At 36.6% G+C, this 24,658-nt stretch overlaps 1 protein-coding gene across 1 annotated transcript in view; it reads right to left on the bottom strand.

Annotated features, from left to right (window-relative positions):
• Positions 1–24,658, bottom strand: part of UTRN (utrophin) — a 514,156-nt gene that overhangs the window by 269,829 nt on the left and 219,669 nt on the right. Inside the window, exons 42-44 of the mRNA XM_042987266.1 lie at positions 13,536–13,686; positions 12,100–12,275; positions 1,770–1,905 (exon numbers count right to left, since the gene is read on the bottom strand). Coding sequence (XP_042843200.1) covers positions 1,770–1,905; positions 12,100–12,275; positions 13,536–13,686 — 463 coding nt within the window. The remainder of the gene's footprint in view (positions 1–1,769; positions 1,906–12,099; positions 12,276–13,535; positions 13,687–24,658) is intronic.

The following is a 24,658-nucleotide window of genomic DNA, read 5'->3' as shown; positions in this document are numbered from 1 at the left end:
GAAATAAATAAACATTAAAAAAAAAAGAAATGTGGATTTCTAATTTCTTTTATTTTCTTAGAAAATAAACTTATAAAAGCCTGAACTTATATTAACAAACTGTTTGGTTTTTTAAGTTTATTTTGAGAGGGTGGGGGAGGAGCAGAGAGAAGGAGAGAGAGAGAGAGAGAGACAGAGAATCCTAAGCAGGCTCCACACTGTCAGCGCAGAGTCTGACGCAGGGCTTGAACTTACAAACTGGGAGATCACAACCTGGGCCAAAACTAAGAGTTGGACACTTAACCAACTGAACCACCAGGAGCCCCTGAACTTATATTAACAGACTGTAACTGATATGGGAATGAACACACATTTTCAGGGTGCATTTGTATGCCCTTGTGCTTTGGCCCTCTTTACCCCCACCTCTTAACAGGGTCATATTATATCATATTTACATTGGTAGTTTCACATTCTGTTCTTAGATAATGAAGATAATGTCTTTTCTAATCAAAGGCAAAAAGAAAGAAAGAAAGAAAGAAAGAAAGAAAGAAAGAAAGAAAGAAAGAAAGAAAGAAAGAAAGAAACCACAGGAACACCTTATGCATTCATCTGTACCTTATCTCTACCTAACCTAATATACCATCGCACTCTTTGTGACAGCCCCCAAATTGTTTACAAAGTGAAATGTTCCAAGAAAACTATTGAAATTTTTAGGTAAAACGGGAACAATTTTGTTAGATATTTGTCTAACAAGAAGAAAACTTAGTAATTGTTTGCCACATATTTTTCATTATATTAAAAGTTCCTTTCCCAAAATGCCTCAATCATCCTCCTTAAGCAAAATGTTTCATCCAATTAGGGGGCATCCTTTTAGGCGTACTTAGATGCATGCACATGTGTGTTTCAACATGCACAATTTCTTTTAAATCTTCTTTTTAATGTTTATTTATTTTTAAGAGAGACAGAGGGCAAGCGGGAGAAGGGCTGAGAGAGAGGGAGACACAGAATCTGAAGCAGCTCCAGGCTCCAAGCTGTCAGCACAGAGCTGACGCGGGGCTTGAACTCATGAACCACGAGATCATGACCTGAGCCGAAGTCGGACGTTCACCCGACTGAGCCACCCAGGCGCCCCTAACAATTTCCTTTTTTTTTTTAATAAAAATATGAGCATATTAATCTTATTGCTCTGCAACAGTATTTTAATTCTTAACACAAAATATATAAAATGTATAGATATAAAAAAGGTATGGATATTTGGATACATTTATATATATTCATCTTTACATATTTTTACATGTTGCATACATATATAACTATAAAAAATTCTTGTTAGTTGTGGATCAACAAAGGACATTTGATTAATACAATCATGATGAGAAGCCTATATAGTAAGCTGTGATGAGTTGCTCCTAAGTCATTTAGAATTTTCTTAAAAAACTCAGTTTTAAAGATAGTTATCAGTAACTATCTTCTAAATCTAACAGCAAAGAACCATACTTTACAGTATTATTGTATTCCAAAATGTTGAAGTCTGTTTAAAATACCCTAAAAATCTTTGGTCTAATACTGAGACCACATGATCTGTCACTTTTCTATGAGTGAAACCTTACCTCTGCAAGAACAAAATTATAGCTGCTCTTAAAAAAAATTCCTCTAAAGTTCACCACATTTACCACAAAGAATAAAGTTTCTTCCCCTTTTCTTCTTCAGTCATGCAACCTCTTATTTTTAGCATAAATGTTCATGCACCAAAAAGCATTGGCAAATATAGAGACAAATAAACCACTTACTGTTAATTCTTGCAGGTTTTCTTCCAGCTCAGTAGTTGATCTCTTTTGCACAGCACTCTCAGTCGTTGATAACCAACAGATCATATCATCTAGTCTTTTTCTATATTCCATCACCTGCTTACTCACTCCTTTTAGCCTAAAAGAATACATTATTGAAAAACATTGACAAAAATTATCCAATTAGAACAGTATATATTTGCTTTGGATATCCTGACTAAATATACCACACACAAAAATGTTCCTAAAAATTAATATATATTTTTAAATGAGTGTCAATAGTGATATGTACATTGTCCAATACCAAAGATTCTTTGACAGTATGATAATAAACATTTTTCCTTCATTAAACTCAAAAACATTGAAACTAAACATTTTCTTCTTTCATCATGAAAAAGTCTACAGAAATTTAATACAAAAGATTTTTTTAAAGCTAGAGACCACTGTACAACATAATGGAGGTTTAAAAAAAGAAAGAAAAGTGTCTTTACCTCAAAAAATAAGAAAAAACACATAATTCTCTTTGAGTAGTCCATGGAGATAGAAAGTCATCATTATATGACATAGTATTCACATTAGGTGGCAACTATTACTCTATTCATAGGAAAGAAAGAATAAGAAGGCAAGACACTGAGAATGGAAAGTTTTTACAAGTATTAGGAAAGACAAGAAAAAATGGAAATTTGGTTAGTTTGTTAAAATAAGTATTATATTTGAATATAGCACCAAGTTATAAAAAGAGAGCTAGAAAAAACAAAGCAAAAGTTTTAAAGGATATAAGGAAACAAATAGTCATATGAATATAAAAAAGGAACTGCCTTAATTAGATCTTTTAAATGTTATAAGAATAACATTTATAAGTATATAAACCATCTGTCAGAAGATGAGAATATGACTAGAACTCATGATGACAAGATTATGTATTTTTCAGAGAGGGTTTGGAAGCTATTTACAGCTTGGTGGTGGTATCATTATTTTTATAGTTGTGGCTATTAGCTGCCAGTTTAAAAGTTAAATGCAATTTTTTAAATGAATTGCATTTTGTTATCCCTAATAAAAATTTACTTTTTTATGGCTATGACTTTTTCTTTTTAATCACAAAAAAACTAACATATGATACACTATATAAATCTAATCCAATGCTAAATAAGTACTTGCATATTTAACAGAGTCGGTAATATTTGAAAGAGTCTTTTAATGTTTAAAATCTAATGATAATCACTACATAATCACAAGTTTTCATTTTTAAGCATCCATCAGGAAAGAACACTGCTTCGAAATTAAAATAAATAAATCAAACAATAGTATTAATTGTTAAAGACTGACAATACCAAGACAGGTAATTTACCCTCTTTATCAAAGAGTAATTAACTTAAATAACAGCTTTATAAACACTCAACTACTATTATAAACCTTGTATTAAAAGAAAAGACTTAGAAAGCAGCAGAATACACATTCTTTTCGAGTACACATGGAACATTCTCCAGAACAGATCACATACTGGGTCACAAATCAGCTCTCAACAGGTACAAAAAGACTGAGATCATACCATGCATATTTTCAGATCACAATGCTATGAAACTTGAATTCAACCACAAGAAAAATTTGGAAGTCCTCAAAGGCATGGAGGTTAAAGAACATCCCACTAAAGAATGAATGGGTTAACCAGAATATTAAAGAATAAAACAATACATGGAAGAAATGAAAATGAAAACATGACAGTCCAAAACCTTTAGGATGCAGGAAAGGCAGTCCTAAGAGGGAAATATATTGCAATTCAGGCCTATCTCAAGAAGCAAGAAAGGTTGCAAATACATGACCTAACCTTACACATAATGGAGCTAGAAAAGGAACAGCAAAGAAAGCCTAAAGCCAGCAGAAGAAGAGAAATAATAAAGATTAGAGCAAAACTAAATGATATAGAAACAACAACAACAAAAACAAAACAGGAGAACAGATCAACAAAACTAAGAACTGGTTCTGTGAAAGAATTAACAAAAATTGATCAACTCCTTGCCAGACTTCTCAAAAAGAAAAGAGAAAGGACCCAAAGAGATAAAATTACAAATGAAAGAGGAAAGATCACAACCAACACCATGGAAATACAAACAATTATAAAAGAATACTATGAAAGATTATATGCCAACAAACTGGGCAATCTGGAAGAAAAAGACAGATTCCTAGAAACCCACAAACAACCAACACTGAAATAGGAAGAAATAAAAAATTTCAACAGACCCACAGCCAGCAAGAAATTGAATCAGTAATCAAAAACCTCCCAACAAACAAGAGTCCCGGGCCAGATGGCTTCCCAGAGAAATTCTGCCAGACATTTAAAGAAGAGTTAATACCTATTCCCAAACTGTTCCAAAAGATTAAAAAATGAAAGGAAAACTTCCAAGCTCATTCTATGAAGCCAGCTTTACCATGATTCCAAAACCAGACAAAGACCCCACTAATAAGGAGAATTACAGGCCGATACCCCTGATGAAGATGGATGGAAAACTTCTCAACAAAACACTAGCAAAACGAATTCAACAACATTAAAAGATTATTATTCACCAGGATCAAGTGTGATTTATTCCTGGGCTGCAAGGGTAGGCCAATATTCCCAATCAATAAACATGATATATCACAATAAAAGAAATGATAAGAACCATAGATCCTGTCAATAGATGCAGAAAAAGCATTTGACAAAGTACAACATCCATTCTTGATAGAAAGCCTCAACAAAGTCTAGAGACAGGGAACACACCCGATATCATAAAGGCCATATTTGAAAGACCCATAGCTAATATCATCCTCAATGGCGAAAAACTGAGAGCCTTTCCCCTACCCTCAGGGACAAGACAAGGATGTCCTCTCTCACCATTACTATTTAACATAGTACTGGAAGTCTCAGCCTCAGCGATTAGACCACGGCATCCAAATCAGCAAGGGGGAAGTCAAGCTTTCACTATTTGCAGACAACATGATATTCTATATAGGAAGCCCAAACGACTCCATCAAAAAATTGCTAGAATTCATACATGATGTATTCAGCAAAGTCACAGGATATAAAATCAACATGCAGAAATCTGTTGCATCCCTATACACCAATAACAAAGCAACAGAAAAAGAAATCAAGGAATTGATTCCATTTACAGTTGCACCAAAAACAGTAAGATATCTAGGAGTAAACCTAACCAAAGAGGTAGAAGATCTGTATTTGGAAACTATAAAACACAAAAGAAACCAAAGAGGACACAAAGAAATGGAAACACATTCCATGCTCATGGATTGGAAGAAAAAAACAGTGCTAAAATGTCTATACCACCCAAAGCAATCTACACATTTAATGCAATTCCTATCAAAATACCACCAGCATTTTCTGCAGAACTACAACAAACAATCCCAAAATTTGTACGGAACCACAAAAGACCCTGAATAGCCAAAGCAATCCTGAAAAAGAAAAGCAAAACTACAGGCATCACGATTCCAGACTTCAAGTTACATCACAAAGCTGTAGTCATCAAGACAGTATGGCACCAGCACAAAAACAGACATGTAGATCAGTGGCACAGAACAGAAAACCCAGAAATGGACCCACAACTATATGGTCAGCTAATCTTCAACAAAGTAGAAAAAAATGAAGACAGTCTCTTCAACAAATGGTGTTGGGAAAACTGGAGGGCGAGATGCAGAAGAATGAAACTGGACCACCTTCTTATATGATATGCAAAAATAAATTCAAAATGGATGAAAGGTCTAAATGTAAGATAGGAAACTAAAAAATCCTACAGGAGAAAATAGGCAGCAATCTCTTTGATCTCGGCCAGAGAAACTTCTTATCAGACATGTCACCAGAGGCAAGGGAAACAAAAGCAAAAATGAACATTGGGACTTCATCAAGATAAAAAGATTCTGCACAGAGAAGGAAACAATGAACAAAATTAAAAGGCAGCCTACAGAGTGGGAGAAGATATTTGCTAACAACATATCTGATAAAGGGTTAGTATTAAAAATCTACAAAAAACTTATCAAACTAAACACCCAAAAAGCAAATAATCCAGTTAAGAAATGGGCAGAAGACATGAATAGACACTTTTCCAAAGAAAACATCCAGATGGCTAACAGACACATAAAAAGATGCTCAACATCACTCATCATCAGGGAAATACAAATCAAAACCACAATGAGATACCACACCACCCCTGGAAGAATGGCTAAAATTAACAATACAATAAACAGGTGTTGGCAAAGATGTGGAAAAAGGGGAGTCCTCCTGCACTGTTGGTGGAAATGCAAACTGGTGCACTCTGAAGAACAGTATGGAGGTTCCTCAAAAAACTAAAAACAGATCTACCAATACAATTCAGCATTTGCATATTAGGTATTTACCCAAAGGATACAAAAATACAAATTCAAAGGGTACATGCACCCTGATGTTTATAGCAGCATTATCAACAATAGCAAAGCTGTGGAAAGAGCCCAGATGTCCACCAACTGATGAATGGATAAAGATGATGTCGTGTGTGTGTGTGTGTGTGTGTGTGTGTGTGTGTATACATGGATGTACATGTACATGGAAACACATTCATGTATATACATACACATACATACACACACACACACACACACTGAAATATTATTCAGCCATCAAAAAGAATGAAATCTTGCCATTTGCAACAACACAGATGGAGCTAGAATGTATTACACTAAGCAAAATAAGTCAATTAGAAAAAGACAAATATGATTTCACTCATAGAATTTAAGAAAAAAGATAGATGAAAATATCGGGGGGGGCGGGGAGAGGAGCAGAAAAAAAACAAACTGCAAGAGACTTAACAATGGAGAACAAACTGAGGGTTAACAGAGGGAGGTGGGTAGGAGATGGTCTAGATGGGTGATGGGGATTAAAGACGGCACTTGTCAAGATGAGCACTGGGTGTTGTATATAAGTGATGAATCACCGAATTCTACTCCTGAAACCAATGTTGCACTATATGCTGGCTAGCTAAAACTAAAAAAAAAAAGAGAGAGAGAGAGAGAGAGTTGGAATTTATATTTCCAATGTTTCATAATCATGACTAACTCAGTATTTTGAAAATATATCTATGAAGGATATAGTTTCTATGAAGGAAACTAACATCAAGCAATTTCAATAACATATTTGAGTCACAAAATTTTCATCCTCAAACTAGCTAAATATAATCTACCCTTTAAATGTTATCACTAAGAGTAAAAACAAGTTATAGATTTATGTTTAAACAGATAACAATTGCTCATTAAGGAATAACAGCATAAGTTGACAAACTGTACAAATATGTAACTACAAGCACGCAATACAAAAACAAATTAAACTGTGTGCTATTCCTCAATGACTCTGATACCAGTACACACACAAGCTCCTAAAATTGCAAGGTGGCCCCAATTTAAGATAAGTTACAACCTGGAATGAAGTCAAACATGAATTTATGAAAATAAATATTGCTTTAGTTAAAATATAAGATGTTGCAGAAGAGATTCATTATTCTTATCTCTTCCCCAAAATGAGTAAAATATGTATTAGCTTCACCTTGTTAGTTCCAGGAGGAATAATTACCACATTCCACAGAGATCCATTTGAAAATCTTTAGCAGAATTTCTGCTAGCATTGTTAATACCATGCCAGCAAATACATCTTTTGCCTTAAGAAGGCCTGGGAGCTAGATGATTTGCAAGCTAGAAGGACTCTCCATGAAAACTCATTAGCACGGCACACAAAACCCTATGGGACCTCAGCTTCCAATCCCACCCCCGGTCCCCTGAATCCTCCTTGTCCTGTAACTTTGCAAATCTCTCACCTGGTCATGCTATTTCATGCCGTTCCCCCTTTGCCTGCTCAACTTCTTTTCCCTAGAAGCCTCTCTCTCGGATAAATTTATGGGGAGTTGTTACAAATGCTTCAAACCTCAGTTCAAGATACTTCTCCTCTGATGCCTAAATTCCATGTCCCAAAAAGACCCCACTGAAAAAGAGAACTACAGGCCAAAAGAGAACTGATGAACTTAGACACAAAAATTCTCAACAAAATACTAGCAAATCAAATCCAACAGTACATTAAAAGAATCACCCACCATGATCAAGTGGGATTTATTCCTGGGCTGCAAGGGTGCTCCAATATTCACAAATCAATCAACATGATACATCACATTAATAAAAGAAAGGATTCTAAGAACTATGTGATCCTGTCAATAGATACAGAAAAAGCATTTGACCAAGCACAACATCCATTCTTGATAAAAAGCCTCAACAAGGTAGGGATAAAGGAAACATATCTCAAAATCATAAAGCCAGATACAAAAAACCCACAGCTAATATCATCCTCAATGGGGAGAAACTGAGAGCCTTTCCCCTACCCTCAGGGACAAGACAAGGATGTCCACTCTCACCATTACTATTAACATAGTACCGGAAATCTTAGCCTCCGCAATCATACAACAAAAGGAAATACAAGGCATCCAAATCAGCAAGGGGGAAGTCAAACTTTCACTAATTGCAGACAATACGATACTCTATATAGAAAACCCAAAAGACTCCACCAAAAAATTGCTAGAACTGACACACGAATTCAGTAAAGTCACAGGATATAAAATCAACATACAGAAATCTGTTGCATTCCTATACACCAATAGTGAAGCAGCAGAAAGGGAAATCAAGGATTCAACACCGTTTATGGTTGCACCACAAACAAGATACCTAGTAGTAAACCTAACCAAAGAGGTAGAAGATCTGTACTTGGAAAACTATAAAACACTTATGAAAGAAACTGAAGAGGACACAAAGAAGTGGAAACACATTCCATTCTCATGGATCAGAAGAGCAAACATTGTTAAAATATCTATGCCACCCAAAGCAATCTACACATTTAATGCAATTCCTATCAAAATACCACCAGCATTTTCTGCAGAACTACAAAAAACAATCCCAAAATTTGTATGGAACCACAAAAGACCCCGAAAAGCCAAAGCAATCCTGAAAAAGAAAAGAAAAGCTAGAGGCATCACGATTTCAGACTTCAAGTTACATCACAAAGCTGTAGTCATTAAGACAGTATGGCACCATCACAAAAACAGACATGTAGATCAGTGGCACAGAACAGAAAACCCAGAAATGGACCCACAACAACACAGTCAACTAATCTTCGACAAAGCAGAAAAGAATATCCAATGGAATAAAGACAGTCTCTTCAACAAATGGTGTTGGGAAAACTGGAGGCCAAGATGCAGAAGAATGAAACTGGACCACTTTCTTACACAATACACAAAAGTAAATTCCAAATGGATGAAAGATCTAAATGTGAGACAGGAAACCACCAAAATACAAGAGGAGAATACAGGAAGCAACCTCTTGGACCCCAGTCAGAAAAATCTTACTAGACACGTCTCCTGAGGCGAGGGAAACAAAAGCAAAAATGAACATTGGGACTTCATCAAGATAAAAAGCTTCTGCACAGTGAAGGAAACAATCAACAAAACTAAAAGGCAGCCTACAGAATGGGAGAAGATATTTGCTAATGACATATCTGATAAAGGGTTAGTATTCAAAATCTATAGAAAATTTATCAAACTAAACAAACAACCCAGTTAAGAAACAGGTATTAGATATAATAGACACTTTTCCAAAGAAGACATCCAGATAGCTAATAGACACATGAAAAGATGCTCAACATCACTCATTACCAGGGAAATATAAATAAAACCATGATGAGATATCAAAATGGCTTAACAACACAATAAACAACAGGTGTTGGCAAGGAGTTGGGGGTGGGGGGCACGGGGAAGGGAGCCCCCTTGCACTCTTAGTGGGAATGCAAACTGGTATAGCCACTCTGGAGAACAGTATGGAGGTTCCTCAAGAAACTAAAAATAGAACTACGCTACAATCCAGCATTTGCACTATTAGTTATTTACCCAAAAGGATACAAAAAACACAGATTCAAAGGGGTACAATGCACCCCAGTGTTTATAGCTGCATTATCAACAGTAGCAAAGCTGTGGAAAGAGCCCAGATGTCCATCAACTGATGAATGGGTAAAGAAGATGTGGTATATAGATATATGTACACACACACACACACACACACACACACACACACACACACACACAGTGGAATATTACTTAGCCATCAAAAAGAATGAAATCTTTCCATTGGCAAGGACATGGATAGAGCTAGAGAGTATTATGCTAAGCAGAATAAGTCAGAGAAAGACAAATACCATATGATTTCACTCATATGTGGTATTTAAGAAATAAAACAGATGAACATAGGGGAAAAAAGAAAAAAGAGACAGACAACCTAAAAAACAGAGTCTTAACTATAGGGAGCAAACTGAGGGTCGTGGAAAGGGTTTGGGGGGGCTAAGTGGGTGATGGACATTAAGGAGTGCACTTGCTGTGATGAGCACTGGGTGTTGCATGTAAGTGATGAATCAATAGATTCTACACCTGAAACTGATATTACACAGTATATTAACTGACCATAATTTAAATAAAAACATGAAAAAAAAATAATTCCATGCCCCATTACTGCTGCCTCTGTGACAACACAGTATCTCCTTAACAACATGCTTTTCAATCATACCATATCATTTGTCCTTTTGAATATTTTCTTCATCCTAATCTCTGAGTTCCTTAGGGGTTCAAAAGATATTGATCAAATCAATCAATCAATTACTGCCAAAGTTCAGCAATAACATGCTTAGAGAATAAGTTTTCATTTCACTTACTATTGTAAAAACTAGATATTTTGAGTGTTTACTATGAACAGTTTGCCATATCCTTTTCACAAACACTGTCTCATTTAATCCTCATAACACTCCTCTGAGAAGTTATCACAGCTCTTATTTACAGAGGAGGAAACTTGGCCAGAGAGCTGTGGTCTTCCGGGATTTGTTCACGCACGGTATGTGAAAGCATAAGTTCGTGCTATCACCAACTTTCTGTGAGACCTAGACAAATTACTTAACCTCTCCCCTCTCAGCCTCAATTTCAAAAGCTATACAATGAGCCTAAGAGTCCCCTCAGAAGAGAGTTGAGAAGATAAAATGAAACAATGTATGCCAGGTGCCAAACGTGGTCTCTACCACATGGCAATCTCTCAACCCAAAGGCAAAAACCATTATTTGCCTCTGACCGAAACACACAAAACAATACATGATGTTATTTTATAAAAAGCAGCCATGGGCCAAATAGTCATAGCTCCATATTTTATGTTCTATTTTACACTATAAAACTGGACTTGATAAAATATTAGATTGGTCCATAACAAAACAATAGCTTCTCACTAATATATCACCTACAAAATTAAAATTAGAAAAAAAAAAAATTGGGGGCTTTTCAATTCAAAACTACCATCAACCTAAAAAGAAGATCATCAATGGGGTGAAATGTATTAAGCAAAGTAGAAATCATCCATTAAATCTTGAGCGTCTCAAAAATAACTTCAAATAATTTTAAAGCAATATATAAAATAATTTGTAATGTTGAGTATTATATTCACTGGTAATCAAGCATTTTTGCAATCCGAAGACACACTAATAAAATCTGGGACATTGTAACATAATCTGACACAAATCAGACAGTAATTCATTGTATTTATTATATTATGCAAATGAGGAACTATACTATTTACAAAGCACCAGTATATGTGGATGTAACACACCCTTAGACATTAAGAACAACCAAGTAAGAGGGATTTCAGAGGAAGACCCCAAGGCCCCGTCAGGAAGTGAGTGAGTGAAATGTCTGACCCTGAACCCAGATCTTCAGTCTGCAAGTCCAAGGTATTCCTGACCTAGTTCAAGTTCCTTCCACACAGTTGCCATATCATAATAAAATGTCAGAAATGAGAGGAATAAAGATATTTTTCATACATATCACATCTGAGTAGAAATGTGAGACTTTACAGGTAGCCTAAAAATACAGTAAGAGACAACATTCTAAAAATATAGAACATCACTGGGGCGCCTGGGTGGCTCAGTTGGCTGACCATCTGGCTCTTGATTTCGGCTCAGGTCATAATCCCAGCATTGTGGGATCAAACCCACATCGGGTTCCTCAACACTGAGCATGGAGCCTGCTTAGGATTCTCTCTCTTTCTCTCCCCCTGTCTCTCTCTGTCACTCATGCTCTCTCTCTCTCTCTTAAATAAAAATATATATAGAACATCACAGCAGAGGTCTTAAATGTCACTACAACTCATATCGTGATATCAGATAATAGAGGAATTTTGAACTCATCTAACTGTATCTTAAAAGGCTCTGCAAAAATATCTTAACCCCTGTGCCCTTGAGTTATCACCGCTACATCACCTTGGCCGCCGGTCCTTCACTTCCGCAAAGATCACACTCCAGCGCTGGTTTAAACCTGCCAGCTTGTCTTTCAAGAAGCTTCCATCTGTGGGGGAGAGTTTCTGTACAATCCCATCCCCAGTTCTGTTTAGGGCTGCAAAACTGGGCTGGTGGCTGCTGATTCCCTCTTCGAGTTCCTGTAACAGAGTATAACTCAAGATTAACTCCACAACTGAACTATGCAGTGAATCCACAAAGGTACTATGGCATCAGTTTAAGTGTTAAGAAAAACAAAGTCCTGGAAGAATATTTTATGTTCATGAAAAAGGCATTTTAAAACACTTTACTTACATCTGAATGAACACGCGAAATGAAATCGATTTTGAAATCTAACCCATTCTCATGAGTGCCATCAAGCAAAATACACTGAAAGAGGATAGCCTAATAACATAAAATAAGCAACAGCTGTTTACACTGAAAGCACAAGCATCAGAAATCTGTTGCATTTCTATACACCAATAATGAATTATGTTTGAGTAAAGTAGATGGTTTGTCTTCCTTCAAATATGTGCTTGAAAGCATTTCTAAATACAATGTGTGTGTGTGTGTGTGTGTGTGTGTGTGTGTGTGTGTGTGTATACCTCCACATACCCTTATGTCCTACCATATGTAAGTAAATGTCAATGTGTATTTCACTGACACACTGCTTCACGAGTCGGTAAATTTTTAAGCAATTAAAAAAGGATATTTTAAAGTCAAATGTGAGCACTTATCTATAACCCATAAAATAAGAAAAATGCATTAACATGTTTATGAAAGAAAAAGCACTTTCTAACTTCTCATGAGCCTTCTACATAAAGTATATTTTAAAGATTTAATAAAAGAATATATTTTAACAATGGTAAACTGAAATTCTGCTTGCTTTTGACTATTATTTTTAAAGACCCGTTATCAACAGAACTGATTTAACTATTGCGTTATATTTCCCAAGACTGCATTCGACTCATATGAGCAGCAGCCCTGACACAGCTCAAGAATAATTTACTTGTACAAAAATTATCAATGATACAAAGAAAAACAAGATGTCTAGTGTTTAAGCACATAAAACAGAGGTGAGGTATGCAGATATCTTTCTGTCCTTGATAAAGCCTTATATACAAAATTAGCAAATGTTTTGAATATAAAATTTTAAAAATAAAATTGTGTTTTACATTAACCACTAAAGAGCATCTTTTATTTAAATTTTTAAAGTCCTAATTAAAGACTGTAAATACCAATTTTTCTTAGACCTTTGAAAGTGGAAAGTAGAACTGGGACAAAAATTACAGGTTGACTATGTACTCCTGAAAAGTTAACATGATTTGCCCTTACTTTCCAAATCAGTCTTAAGTGTCCCATACTGAAAAAAATATGCCACCTTCTGAGCAGACCTGTATCCTCGGATGGAAAGCACTCACCTGCTGGTGCATCCTGGCTTTCTCCAAGTCCAGGCCACCATCGGGAGCAAAGGTTTCAGCCAGTAACTCTTCAGCCTCTGTTAGCCACTGTGTGAGGTCATTAAGGTCACAGTGGAACTGTCGCCATTCTTCCATAGCCCTATCAAAATAACTAGAGGACAAGAAACAAAATAGGTTTTCAAACTTTCCAGGACTGTCTAGAAATAATTTTTCTTTTTTTTTAATTTTTTTTTATTTAATGTTTTTATTTATTTTTGCGACAGAGAGAGACAGAGCATGAGCGGGGGAGGGGCAGAGAGAGAGGGAGACACAGAATCAGAAGCAGGCTCCAGGCTCTGAGCTGTCAGCGCAGAGCCCGATGCGGGACTCGAACCCATGAACCATGAGATCATGACCTGAGCCAAAGTCGGTTGTTTAACCGACTGAGCCACCCAGGTGCCCCTAGAAATAATTTTTCTAAAGAGGCAATTGAAATCTCATTTAAATTGAAAGCCTCACAACAAGTGAATTCACAGCTCACCGCTCCCATAAGATCAGTTTTCACAAAGGACTACAGTTAAAGATTTCTCTTAGAGAAACATGCACCATACCAAGGGCAATCCTGCCCCTCTCTCTCTTAACATGTATGCACACATGCACACACACTAGGCAGCTTTTCAACTGAAAAGACAGACTGCTCCAGCTTGGAAAATCAAGGTTGATTAGCTGTAGCCATGCTAACCTACCCAACTTTAAACACTTAACATGTTAAATACCATGAAATGTAAAATATGACCAATCACTCTACTCTCTTAGGAAAAAATATGATGTTTTACTCCCAGAACACTCAGCTCCTAGCTAGAACAAAACCCAAAAGGCCAAAACACTTCAAAATTTCCTTGCACTCCATTATCACTGTGTTATAGACTGCTTGTGTCCCCCCAAATTCATATGCTGAAGTTCTAGTTCCACAACGTGACTATATTTGGAGAAAGAGGGCCCTTAAGGAGGTAATTAAGGTTAAATGAGGTCGTAAGAGCGGAGCTCTAATCCCGTTAAGACTGGTGTCCTAATAGGAACAGAAATAAGCACCAGAGATTGATCTTTCTCTCCTCTCTTTCTCTCTCTCCCTCACTCTTTCTCTCTCTCATTTTGCAACAACACAAAGGAAAGGCCATGGAAGGACACAGTGAGAAGCTGACCATCCGCAAGCCAGGATGAGAGGCCTCATTAAACGCTAACCCTGCTGGCACCTTGACCTTACACTTTCTGTCTCCAGAACTGAGAGAAATGTGTTTGTTGTTTAAGGCACCCCGTCTGTGGTATCTTATGATGGCAGCCCTAGCCAACTAATACACTCTGGGCAATGACTACTCTGGAGCGTCCCCTTCATTTGAACAGAATGGAAGTGTCTACAAAGTCCAGATTAGTCAATGAGACACAGGGCTATCGAAATTCCTATTTAAACCTAACTTCTGGGGCACCTGGGTGGCTCAGTTGGTTGAGTGTCCAACTCCTGATTTTGGCTTAGGTCACGATCTCAGGATCGAGTCCCCAGTTGGGCTCTGCACTGAGCATGGAATCTGCTTGAGATTCTCTCTCTCTCTCTCTCTCTCTCTCTCTCTGTCTCTCTCTGTCTCTGTCTCTTTCTTTCTCACCCCCCGGCCTCTCCCCCTCTGCTCACCCTCTAAAATAATAAATAAGCAAATAGCTGCTTTAAAAGCAAGATAAAGTCACACTCCACTGCTTGTCATATTTGGAACACATAAAATAAGTACAAAAAGGAAAGCTTTGTTGGATTAGGATCCTAAATTTCCTTGTGCCTTTTTTTTAGAGTAGTAGTGCTAGGAGAGATTTAGATGATATCCCTAAGATTTTAACAATATTAATAAAAATTTTACTCCGTGTAATAAAAAACTAATATTATTTTCAAAAAATAATAAAATGGTCCCTGGCATCACTAACTCCTAAATAAAGTTTATATTTTCTTTTTCCACGAAAATCATTTTGAAAACTCAGTTAATATCTGTTGAGTGCCCACAGGGAAGGAACATTCTATTAGGCACTACAAAAATAAGAACACTTCAAACAAACACTGTGAGAAGATACAGAGACGATCTTTGCTACTTTTCACAAAACTATACAAAAACTAAATAACCAACATAGAATTCCAACTTTTCAGATGCTGCAATAACGAACAGAAAACATTGCTAAAAAGGCTTCCTCAAAGATCTGAACACCTGGAGTATATAAACATTACATTTGGTAAAGATCATTATCACTGCAAAAAGAACATAAATTCAAAATAAATCTAAGCAACATAGCTATGGATTAAATAAGAAAAAGTCAAAAGAAAGGGAGATGCATGCTCGGGAAGGTCTTGCAAAGCCATCACCTTCGCTCTAACCCAGCCAGCTCAGATGGAAGACAGCACAGTATTGTGAAAGGCTGTGAACTTCCAGAGAATCAGACTCGAAGTTCCAGCCTTACTGCATGCTTGGTTTAGAGCTGAACTATAAACATATGAGTTTGCTAATCTCTAATATTTCAATGGCCTTGCCAACTTCCCCCAAAAGTCATCTCACCACCAATGTACCCTGTCTCTGCTAATGGTACCACCACCTACCTTAGGTCCTCAAGCCAAAGACTTGAGGCTCATTTTTTACTCTTCCCTCCTCCTACTCCAACATCCCACCGATCGCCACATTTTACTGACTCAACTATTTAATTCTCAAATTTTCCCTTAGTTTCCACTTCCATAGCTACTATCCTAATCAAGTTATCATCCTGTGACCAGCATAGACAGGTCTTCTAGCGCTCAGTCTTGTCCTCTACCAATGCATTCTGCAATCAGCAAACTGTCATTCCCTTGTTAAAATACTGCAATGGCTCCCTATTGTTCTCACAGTAAAATACAAACTACAGCTGACCCTTGAACAACACGGCTGAACAACACAGGTCCACATACACATGGACTTTTCCTATAAATACTGAAATGTGTTTTCTCTTCCCTATCATTTTAATAACATTTTCTTTTTCCTAGCTTACTTTATTATACAAATACAGTATATAATACATTAAACATACAAAACACATGCTAATAGACCATGTTATCAGTAAGGCTTTCGTCAACAGTAAGCATGTTATCATTAAGGCTCTGCCCAACAGTGAGGATCAGTAGTTAAGTTTTGGGGGAGTCAAAAGTTATATACAGATTTTCAGCTACATGAAGGGGGGGGGGTCAGTGCTCCTACCTCCATATTGCTCAAGGGTCAACTGTACTTAACATGATACCCAAGGTCCTTCTAATATAGTCCCTTTTGGACTTTTTGGTTTCATCTCTCTGAGTTCTAACTCTGCTGGACTATTTCCATATCCTTAACAGCACAGCACTCTCTCTTTTTATCTATGACAGTTGCAATGTTGTGTTCCCTCTATTCCTTCACCTAGGTAACTTCACAATCTCCAGGAAGACTTCCCAGATCCTTCAGGGTGCCTAGCAAGGCCTCTTGTATTGTCCCCATCACAGCACTATGCACTACTTAACAAGTGCTTGTCTATAGTTTTCTACTATATACATTTGGACCCCAGGAAAGAGACTATATATATTTAGTACATCTGCCTTATAATCTTTTATAACTACTTACACATAGCTGCATGTGCCTTGAATTAGTCAACACTCAATAAATATTGGTCAAACAGATGGTGCATGGATAGATGGATAGACAAGCACATAGAGGTTGGTGGTTGGGTGAAGTCATAAAATTGAATTTCAAAAACTTTTTACACAATAGAAAAAGAAAGATAAAATTAAGAAGGAAAACTGTTCCTTGTAGAAGATGGAATTCTGAGTAAGAATTAGAAACTAGAAAGGAAAAGAAAACAAAGTAAATTTTAATCTAGTTTGTGTGAAATGAATGAAGGAACCTTTTTTGAGCAACATAGGGTATAAAAAATTAGGCCATCTGGATAACACTGTTAAAAACCTTCTAAATTCAAGACAAAAGGTCTGAACTTTGTCCTTATACCAGTGAAAGCCACCAAAGGAAATACAGAGGATGAGTACCTGAGAAGACATTCTTAAGAGAGAAGATAGCTTAAGGACCCAAAGATCCAAGATGAGAAGGAAGAAATAACTGGTTGACATAAAGGGAAGAAATTCTTCCAGGAAAAGGGAGCTCCATTATTTGTCTACGATGGTTGTAAAATTACTTATTTGGAAAAATATGAAACTAATACCGTGCACCAGTGTAGAGTAGGCATAAGGGAGTTCTCAAAGCAAGATGATATATTTTCATGGTTTTTCTCTCACTTTTACTATAGGCCAACAAAATTTGAAAAGTTTGTGGAGTTTTTCCCATACATAAGTTTTCTCTCTCTTTTTGTTTAAGCTATTTAAATTTAGTTAGTTAATATATAGTATAATAAATCAGAGAAAGACAAATAACATATGATTCCACTCATACATGGAATTAAAGAAACAAAACAGATAAACATAGGGGAAAGAAAAAAAGAGAGACAGAGGCAAACCATAAAATAGACTCATAACTACAGAGAACAAACTACTGAGGGTTGCGGGGGGGTTCGGGGGGAGTTGGGCAGGGGGATGGGCTAAATAGGTGATTGGTATTGATGAGGGCACTTGTTGTGATGAGCACCAGTTGTTTATGTAAGTGATGAATCACTCAATTCTACTCCTGAAAAAGTTTGAAAGTTTTATAGACCAAATGGCACAGGGAGCTGGTATAGATTAATGGACTTGGTGGTCACCCTCATGTGATTATAACTGATAACTGAAACCATGAAAGTACAGGATGTTTGCCATTGTCTTGATAGTTTACAAAAAATATAGAATACAAAGAAATTCTCACTTAGTGTTTGTGAAAGGTGGATAAATGTGGATAGAGAAAAATAAACATTTAGGATAGATGACCAAAGTTGAAAGAGAAAAACAAAAATTAAGAATAAGAGGGGCACCTGGGTGGCTCAGTCGGCTGAGCATCCGACTGTGGCTCAGGTCACGATCTCACGGTTCATGAGTTCAAGCGTTGCGTCAGGTTTGCTGTTGTCAACACAGAGCCCACTTCAGATCTTATGTACCCCCTCTCTCTGCCACTCCCCCGTGTGCACACACACTCTTTCCCTCAAAATTAAATAAACATTTAAAAATACTAAGAATAAGCTGGGATGAATAATAGAGGTAACCTTTTAGCAAATATAATCAAGTTAACAAAGAAAACAAAATAATAAAAGTTGTGATAGATTACACTCTTCTAGAATAAAAAATATAGTTTGGTGCCTAAACTTTTGAAACTTCCCAATGAATAAACTATTTTCTAAAAGGTAACATTTTTATAATCAAGAAAATGGCAGAACTTCTGCCATCAGCATTACTAATCAACAATGTGCTTGAAGTTCTACCATATTAGCCAAATGCATATATGCAAACAGGAAACTTTTTTTTAAAAAAGAAGAAAAAATGATCATTATATACAATTGATGTGTCAATATACTACAAAGGTCAAGACGATCAAGTTCATACTCATACACATATGCACACAGAGTGCAGAAGAAAGCTACCGCACACAAATTCGAAAGTAACAAACAAGAAAAGCATAAGCCTGGATAATGGGAAGCAACCAAGTTGAACAGCAAAAAGAAAAAAATAATAATAATACATTTGATCTTAGTCAAAAGGCTGAGAAGTGATAAAAATAATAATAATAATGAAACTAGTTTAGGGGAACTCTGAAATATCATCAAGTATAATACATTCACTTGATGAATGGGATCCCAAAATTAGAAGACAGCAAGAAGGGTACAGAAAATTATGTGAAGAAATAATAGCTGAAAGCATCCCTAACAATGGAAAGGAAACAGACATTCAGGTCCAGGAAATCACAGAGAGTCCCAAACAAGATATACCCACAAAAACAAATGATAAAGAGAGACTCTTAAAAGCTGTAAGAAAAAGCAAACAGTTACATACAAGGGAAAACCATATAGCTATCAACTGATTTTTCCACAGAAACTTTGCTAGCCAGAAGCCAGTGGCATAATATATTCTAAATGCTAAAGGGAGAAAATCTACAATCAAGAATACTCTACCCAGCACAGTTATTATTCAGAATTGAAGGACAGATAGAGTTTCTCAAACAAAGTTAAAGGAGTTCCTCATCATCCTCCAGTTGGAAAAAAAATGGCCACAACCAGAAAAGTAAGAAAATTATGGGGGGGGGGAAAAAGTCACTAGTACAAACAAACATATAGTAAAGACCTAAATGTGAGACCTGAATCCATAAAACTCCCAGAAGTAACATAGGCAGTAACCTCCTAGACACTGGCCTTAGCAACATATTTATTGATATGTCTCCTCAGGCAAGACAAAAAATAAAAAAGCTAAAATATCCTACTGGGACTATACCAAAATAAAAGGTTTTTGCATAGCAAAGAAAACCATCAACAAAACAAAAAAAACAACCCAGTGAATGGGCAAAAATATTTGTAAATGATACATCCGATAAGGGGTTATTACCTAAAATATGTAAAGAACTTATACAACTCAACCCAAAACAACAAATAATCCAATTAAAATGGAGAAGACCTGGGGTACTTGGATGGCTGAGTCAGTTAAGTGTCCAACTTCAGCTCAGGTCATGATCCTCACGGTCCATGGGTTCGAGCCCCACATTGGGCTCTGTGCTGACAGCTCAGAGTTTGGAGCCTGCTTTGGATTCTGTATCTGTCTCTCTGCCCTTCCCCCACTCACGTTCTGTCTCTGTCTGTCTCTCTCAAAAAATAAATAAACATTTTAAAAAACGTTTTTTTAAATGGAGAGGACATGCATAGACATTGTTCCAAAGAAGACATACAGAGGGCCAACAGATACATGAAATATTGTTCTAAATCACTAGCAGGAAAATGCAAATCAAAACCACATGAGATATCATCTCATACCTGTCAGAATGCCTAATACCAAAAAGACAAGATATAACAAGTGTTGGAAAGAATGCGGACAGGAGGAAACCCTCATACACTATTGGTGAGAATGTAAATTGGTGCAGCTATGGAGGATGGAGGTTCCTCAAAACTTAAAAACATAAATACTATAGGATCCAGGAATTCCACTACTGGATATTTACCCGAAAGAAATGAAAACACTAATTTGAAAAGACATATGCATGCCTATGTTTGTTGCAGCATGATTTATAATAGCCAAGATATGGTAGCAACATAGATGACCATCAAGAGATGACTAAAGAAGATGCGGTGTGTGTACAATAGAATATTACTCAGCCTTAAAAAGAAAATGAGATCTTGCCACCTGCAACAACACAAAGGGACCCAGAGGGTATTATGTTAAGTGAAACAGGTCAGGCAGAGAAAGAAAACACCACATGATTTGACATATATGTGGAATCTGAAAAACAAAACAACAGAAACAGATTCATAAATACAGAGAACAAACTAGTGGCTATTGGGGAGTGGAGGGGGTAGGAGAAGTGATGGGCAAAATAGGTGAAGGGAATTAAAAAGAATAAACTTCCAGTTATAAAATAAGTAAGCCATGGATATGAAAAGTACAGCATAGGGAACATAGTCAATAATACTGTAACAATGTTCCATGGTGCCAGACGGTGACTATACCTATTGTGGTGAGCATTAAATAAGGTACAGAATTGTCAAATCACTATGTTATACACCTGAAACTGATACATTATTATAGGTCAACCAGACTTCAATAATTAAAAGAAAAACAAGAAAGAAAGTAAAACACTAAACTGCTTAATAATAGTCCTGGGGGGAAAGGTATCAACAAACCTTCAAAACTTTACTGAGGAGATAGAGAAGAGCCCAAATCCTGAGAGAAAAAAACTACATTTCAAATTGATCTTTTTTTTTTTTCAGAAATTGATTGAAATTACTAAAATTTTACCAGACAAAAAATATAGAAAAAAGAAAGATGAATTTAAAGTTAAGAAAAATTAGAGATGGGGCGCTGGGGTGGTTCAGTGGGTTGAGCGTCCAACTTCAGCTCAGGTCATGATCTCATAGTCTCTGAGTTCGAGCCCCGCGTCAGGCTCTGTGCTGACAGCTCAGAGGTTGGAGCCTGCTTCGGATTCTGTGTCTCCCCCTCTCTCTACCCCTCCCCTGCTCATGCTCTGTCTCTCTCTGTGTCAAAAATAAATAAAAACATTAAAATTTTTTTTTTTAATTAGAGAAAATATATTTTCTGGATATACTCAATGAAAAAAATTTTCTGGACATACTGGACGAAAAAATTTTCTGGATATACTGGAAATTATTTTTCTGGATGTACTAGATGAAAATATTTTATAATGCTTTATTTTTTAATTTTTTTTTAATGTTTGTTTATTTTTGACAGAGAGAGAGAGTGAGTGAGGGGCAGGGAGGGGCAAAGAGAGAGGGAGACACAGAATCCAAAGCAGGCTCCAGGCTCTGAACTGTCAGCACAGAGCCCAACGCAGGGCTCAAACTCACGAACTATGAGATCATGACCTGAGCCAAAATCGAACGCTTAACTGACTGAGCCACCCAGGCGCCCCTATAATGCTTTAAAAATGAAAGTATTATGGTATCAGCCTAAAAACTGACAGTGCAACAAAGCAAAATTAGAAAAATTATATAAGGGGCATCTGGGTGGCTCAGTCAGTTAGGCGTCCAACTCTTGATTATGACTCAGGTCATGATCTTACTGTTTGTGGGTTTGAGGACCACATCAAGCTCCACCCCAGCAGAGCAGAGTCTACTTGGGATTCTCTCTCTCCCCTGCTCTCTCTGTCCCTCCCCTGCTCTCTCACTCTCCTTCTCTCTCTCAAAAATAAATAAATAAACTTTTAATAAAAAGAAAAATTAAACAAAAATGAGCTGTGGGAATGCATTTAAAATTTATGATAAAGGAAGTACCACCAATAATAAGGAAGAGCTAAAATATTCTACAAAAAGTGTTGAAAAAAAAGTTTGTTTAAAAAAATAAAGCAAAATAAAGTAGATTAGTGTTTTTTAAACCAAACTGCACAAGAAAAACAAGGTGAGGAGTGTTTAAAAGCTAGAGATGCATGGGCTCTACACTTGCTACTGAAGAGACAGGGGACAGAACCACGAATCTGGAGGCTTAACCCAAAATACATACCATAATAAAATTCAGATGGGTTATTCAATGTAAACTTTACCAAATAAAATTGTTTTTAAAATATACATTAATATTTAACTAATCTTACAATTCAAAGGTAATTTATATGCATATAAATATAATGAAATCACAAAGGAAAAGACTTATAAGATATGATTATATAAAATTAGAATTTCCATGTGTCAAAAAACACCATTAAGAAAATTAAAGGGCCCAGGTAAAGCTGTGAATAGTGAAGCAATGAAAAAATATCAATGATTAATATCCTTAACGTGGATAAAAGCTTTTGCAAGTTAATAAGTAAACAGTAACATCATGATAGAAAAACAAGCAAAGAACATGACCTAACAATTGACAGAAGAAATAATACTGGGGCCAGTAAACATATCTAAGAATATTGAAATCTCATTGATAACCAAAGAAATGAAGATAGGAAAATAAAATCAAGATGCAATCTATCACTACACAATTATCAAAAGTCTAAAGAACAAGGTGGTTCAGTCAGTTAAGCGTCCGATTTTTTATTTCAGTTCAGGTCATAATCTCAGTTTGTTAGTTTGTGCCCACATCAGGCTACATTAGCAGCAAGGAGCCTGCTTGGGATTCTCTGTCTCCTGTCTCCCTCTCTCTCTCTCTCTGCCTCTACACCCCCCACACATACTCATACTCATGCTCATGCTCATGCTCATGCTCTCTCTCTCGCTCTCTCGCTCTCTCGCTCTCAAAAAAAACTTTAAAAGTCTAAAAAACAAAAACAAAAACGACAGCCTGTCAATATTGACAAGGTTCAGTCAGAACCCTTTTACACATACTGTTGACAGGCATATGGCATGGGACAACCAATTTCCTGATGCGATCTGGAGCCTTAAAAAGTTATTGTGTTTTAACAAATTAATCTTCATCTAATAAGTCGAATTAGGTAGAAGTATGCATAAAGATGCATGTAAAAGAATATTCTCTAAATGTACAGAGATTATTTTAAAAATCCATACAAAGGACTATACCCAAAGCCCGTCAGAAGTGATCTTTTCAGGGACTGTATATTTGCTTGAAATACACCAGCTAAAACAAAGATGAAGAACATAATGCTTAGTTTTTGTGTGAATGTCTTTTCAGTTTTCCAGTACATTTTTCTGGTTTTCTTCTTATGCAGTACTTTACATTGTTCTGTTTCACACTTTATTTGCCTATCTACCACATATGCAGCTACTAATGGTGTCAGTTTTGGGACACCCAGGTAGCTCAGTCAGTTGAGCGTCTAGCTTTGGTTCAGGTCACGACCTCACGGTTCATGGGTTCGAGCCCCGCACTGGACTCTGCCGACAGCTCAGAGCCTGGAGCCTGCTTCGCATTCTGTGTCTCCCTCTCTCTTTGTCCCTCCCCCATTTGTTCTCGTTCTTTCCCTGTCTCTCAAAAGTAAATAAATAAACTTTAAAAAATCTTAAAAAAAAAAAAAAGAGAGACCTGGGTGGCTAAATCGGTTAAGCGTCCGACTTCACCTCAGGTCATGATCTCACAGCTTATGAGTTCGAGCCCCGCATCAGGCTCTGTGCTGATGGCTCAGAGCCTGGAGCCTGCTTCAGATTCTGTGTCTCCCTCTCTCTCTCTCTCTGCCCCTCCCCCCACCCCCAGCCCCGTTCATGCTTTGTCTCTCTCTCTCTCTCTCAAAAATAAATAAATATTTTAAAAATAGCATCAGTTTTTATTTCTACTTATTAATAGTTCTGGTCAAAATCTAGAAAAAAGGAGGCTCATTTATATTATATATGTTTTTTAAAGAAAATGAATGCTATTTCGATACTAAAAATTAAAGGTGCTTCCTTTAATTATTAAGATATTACATTGCAAATGATCATCTACATGTGATCTGATTCCTCTTTCTTTAAGGAACCACACTCATCACAATTTACTAAACAAGGCCTATGACATGGATGTGAAACATCTTCTCATTAATCTTAGTATACATATGACCTTTGTCACGGCCCATGAA

Source organism: Panthera tigris, chromosome B2 (assembly GCF_018350195.1).
Source record: "Panthera tigris isolate Pti1 chromosome B2, P.tigris_Pti1_mat1.1, whole genome shotgun sequence".
In the NCBI taxonomy this organism is placed as follows: domain Eukaryota; kingdom Metazoa; phylum Chordata; class Mammalia; order Carnivora; family Felidae; genus Panthera; species Panthera tigris.
Note: the sequence above shows the minus strand (reverse complement) of the source record. Positions and strands in the feature narration are given on the sequence as shown.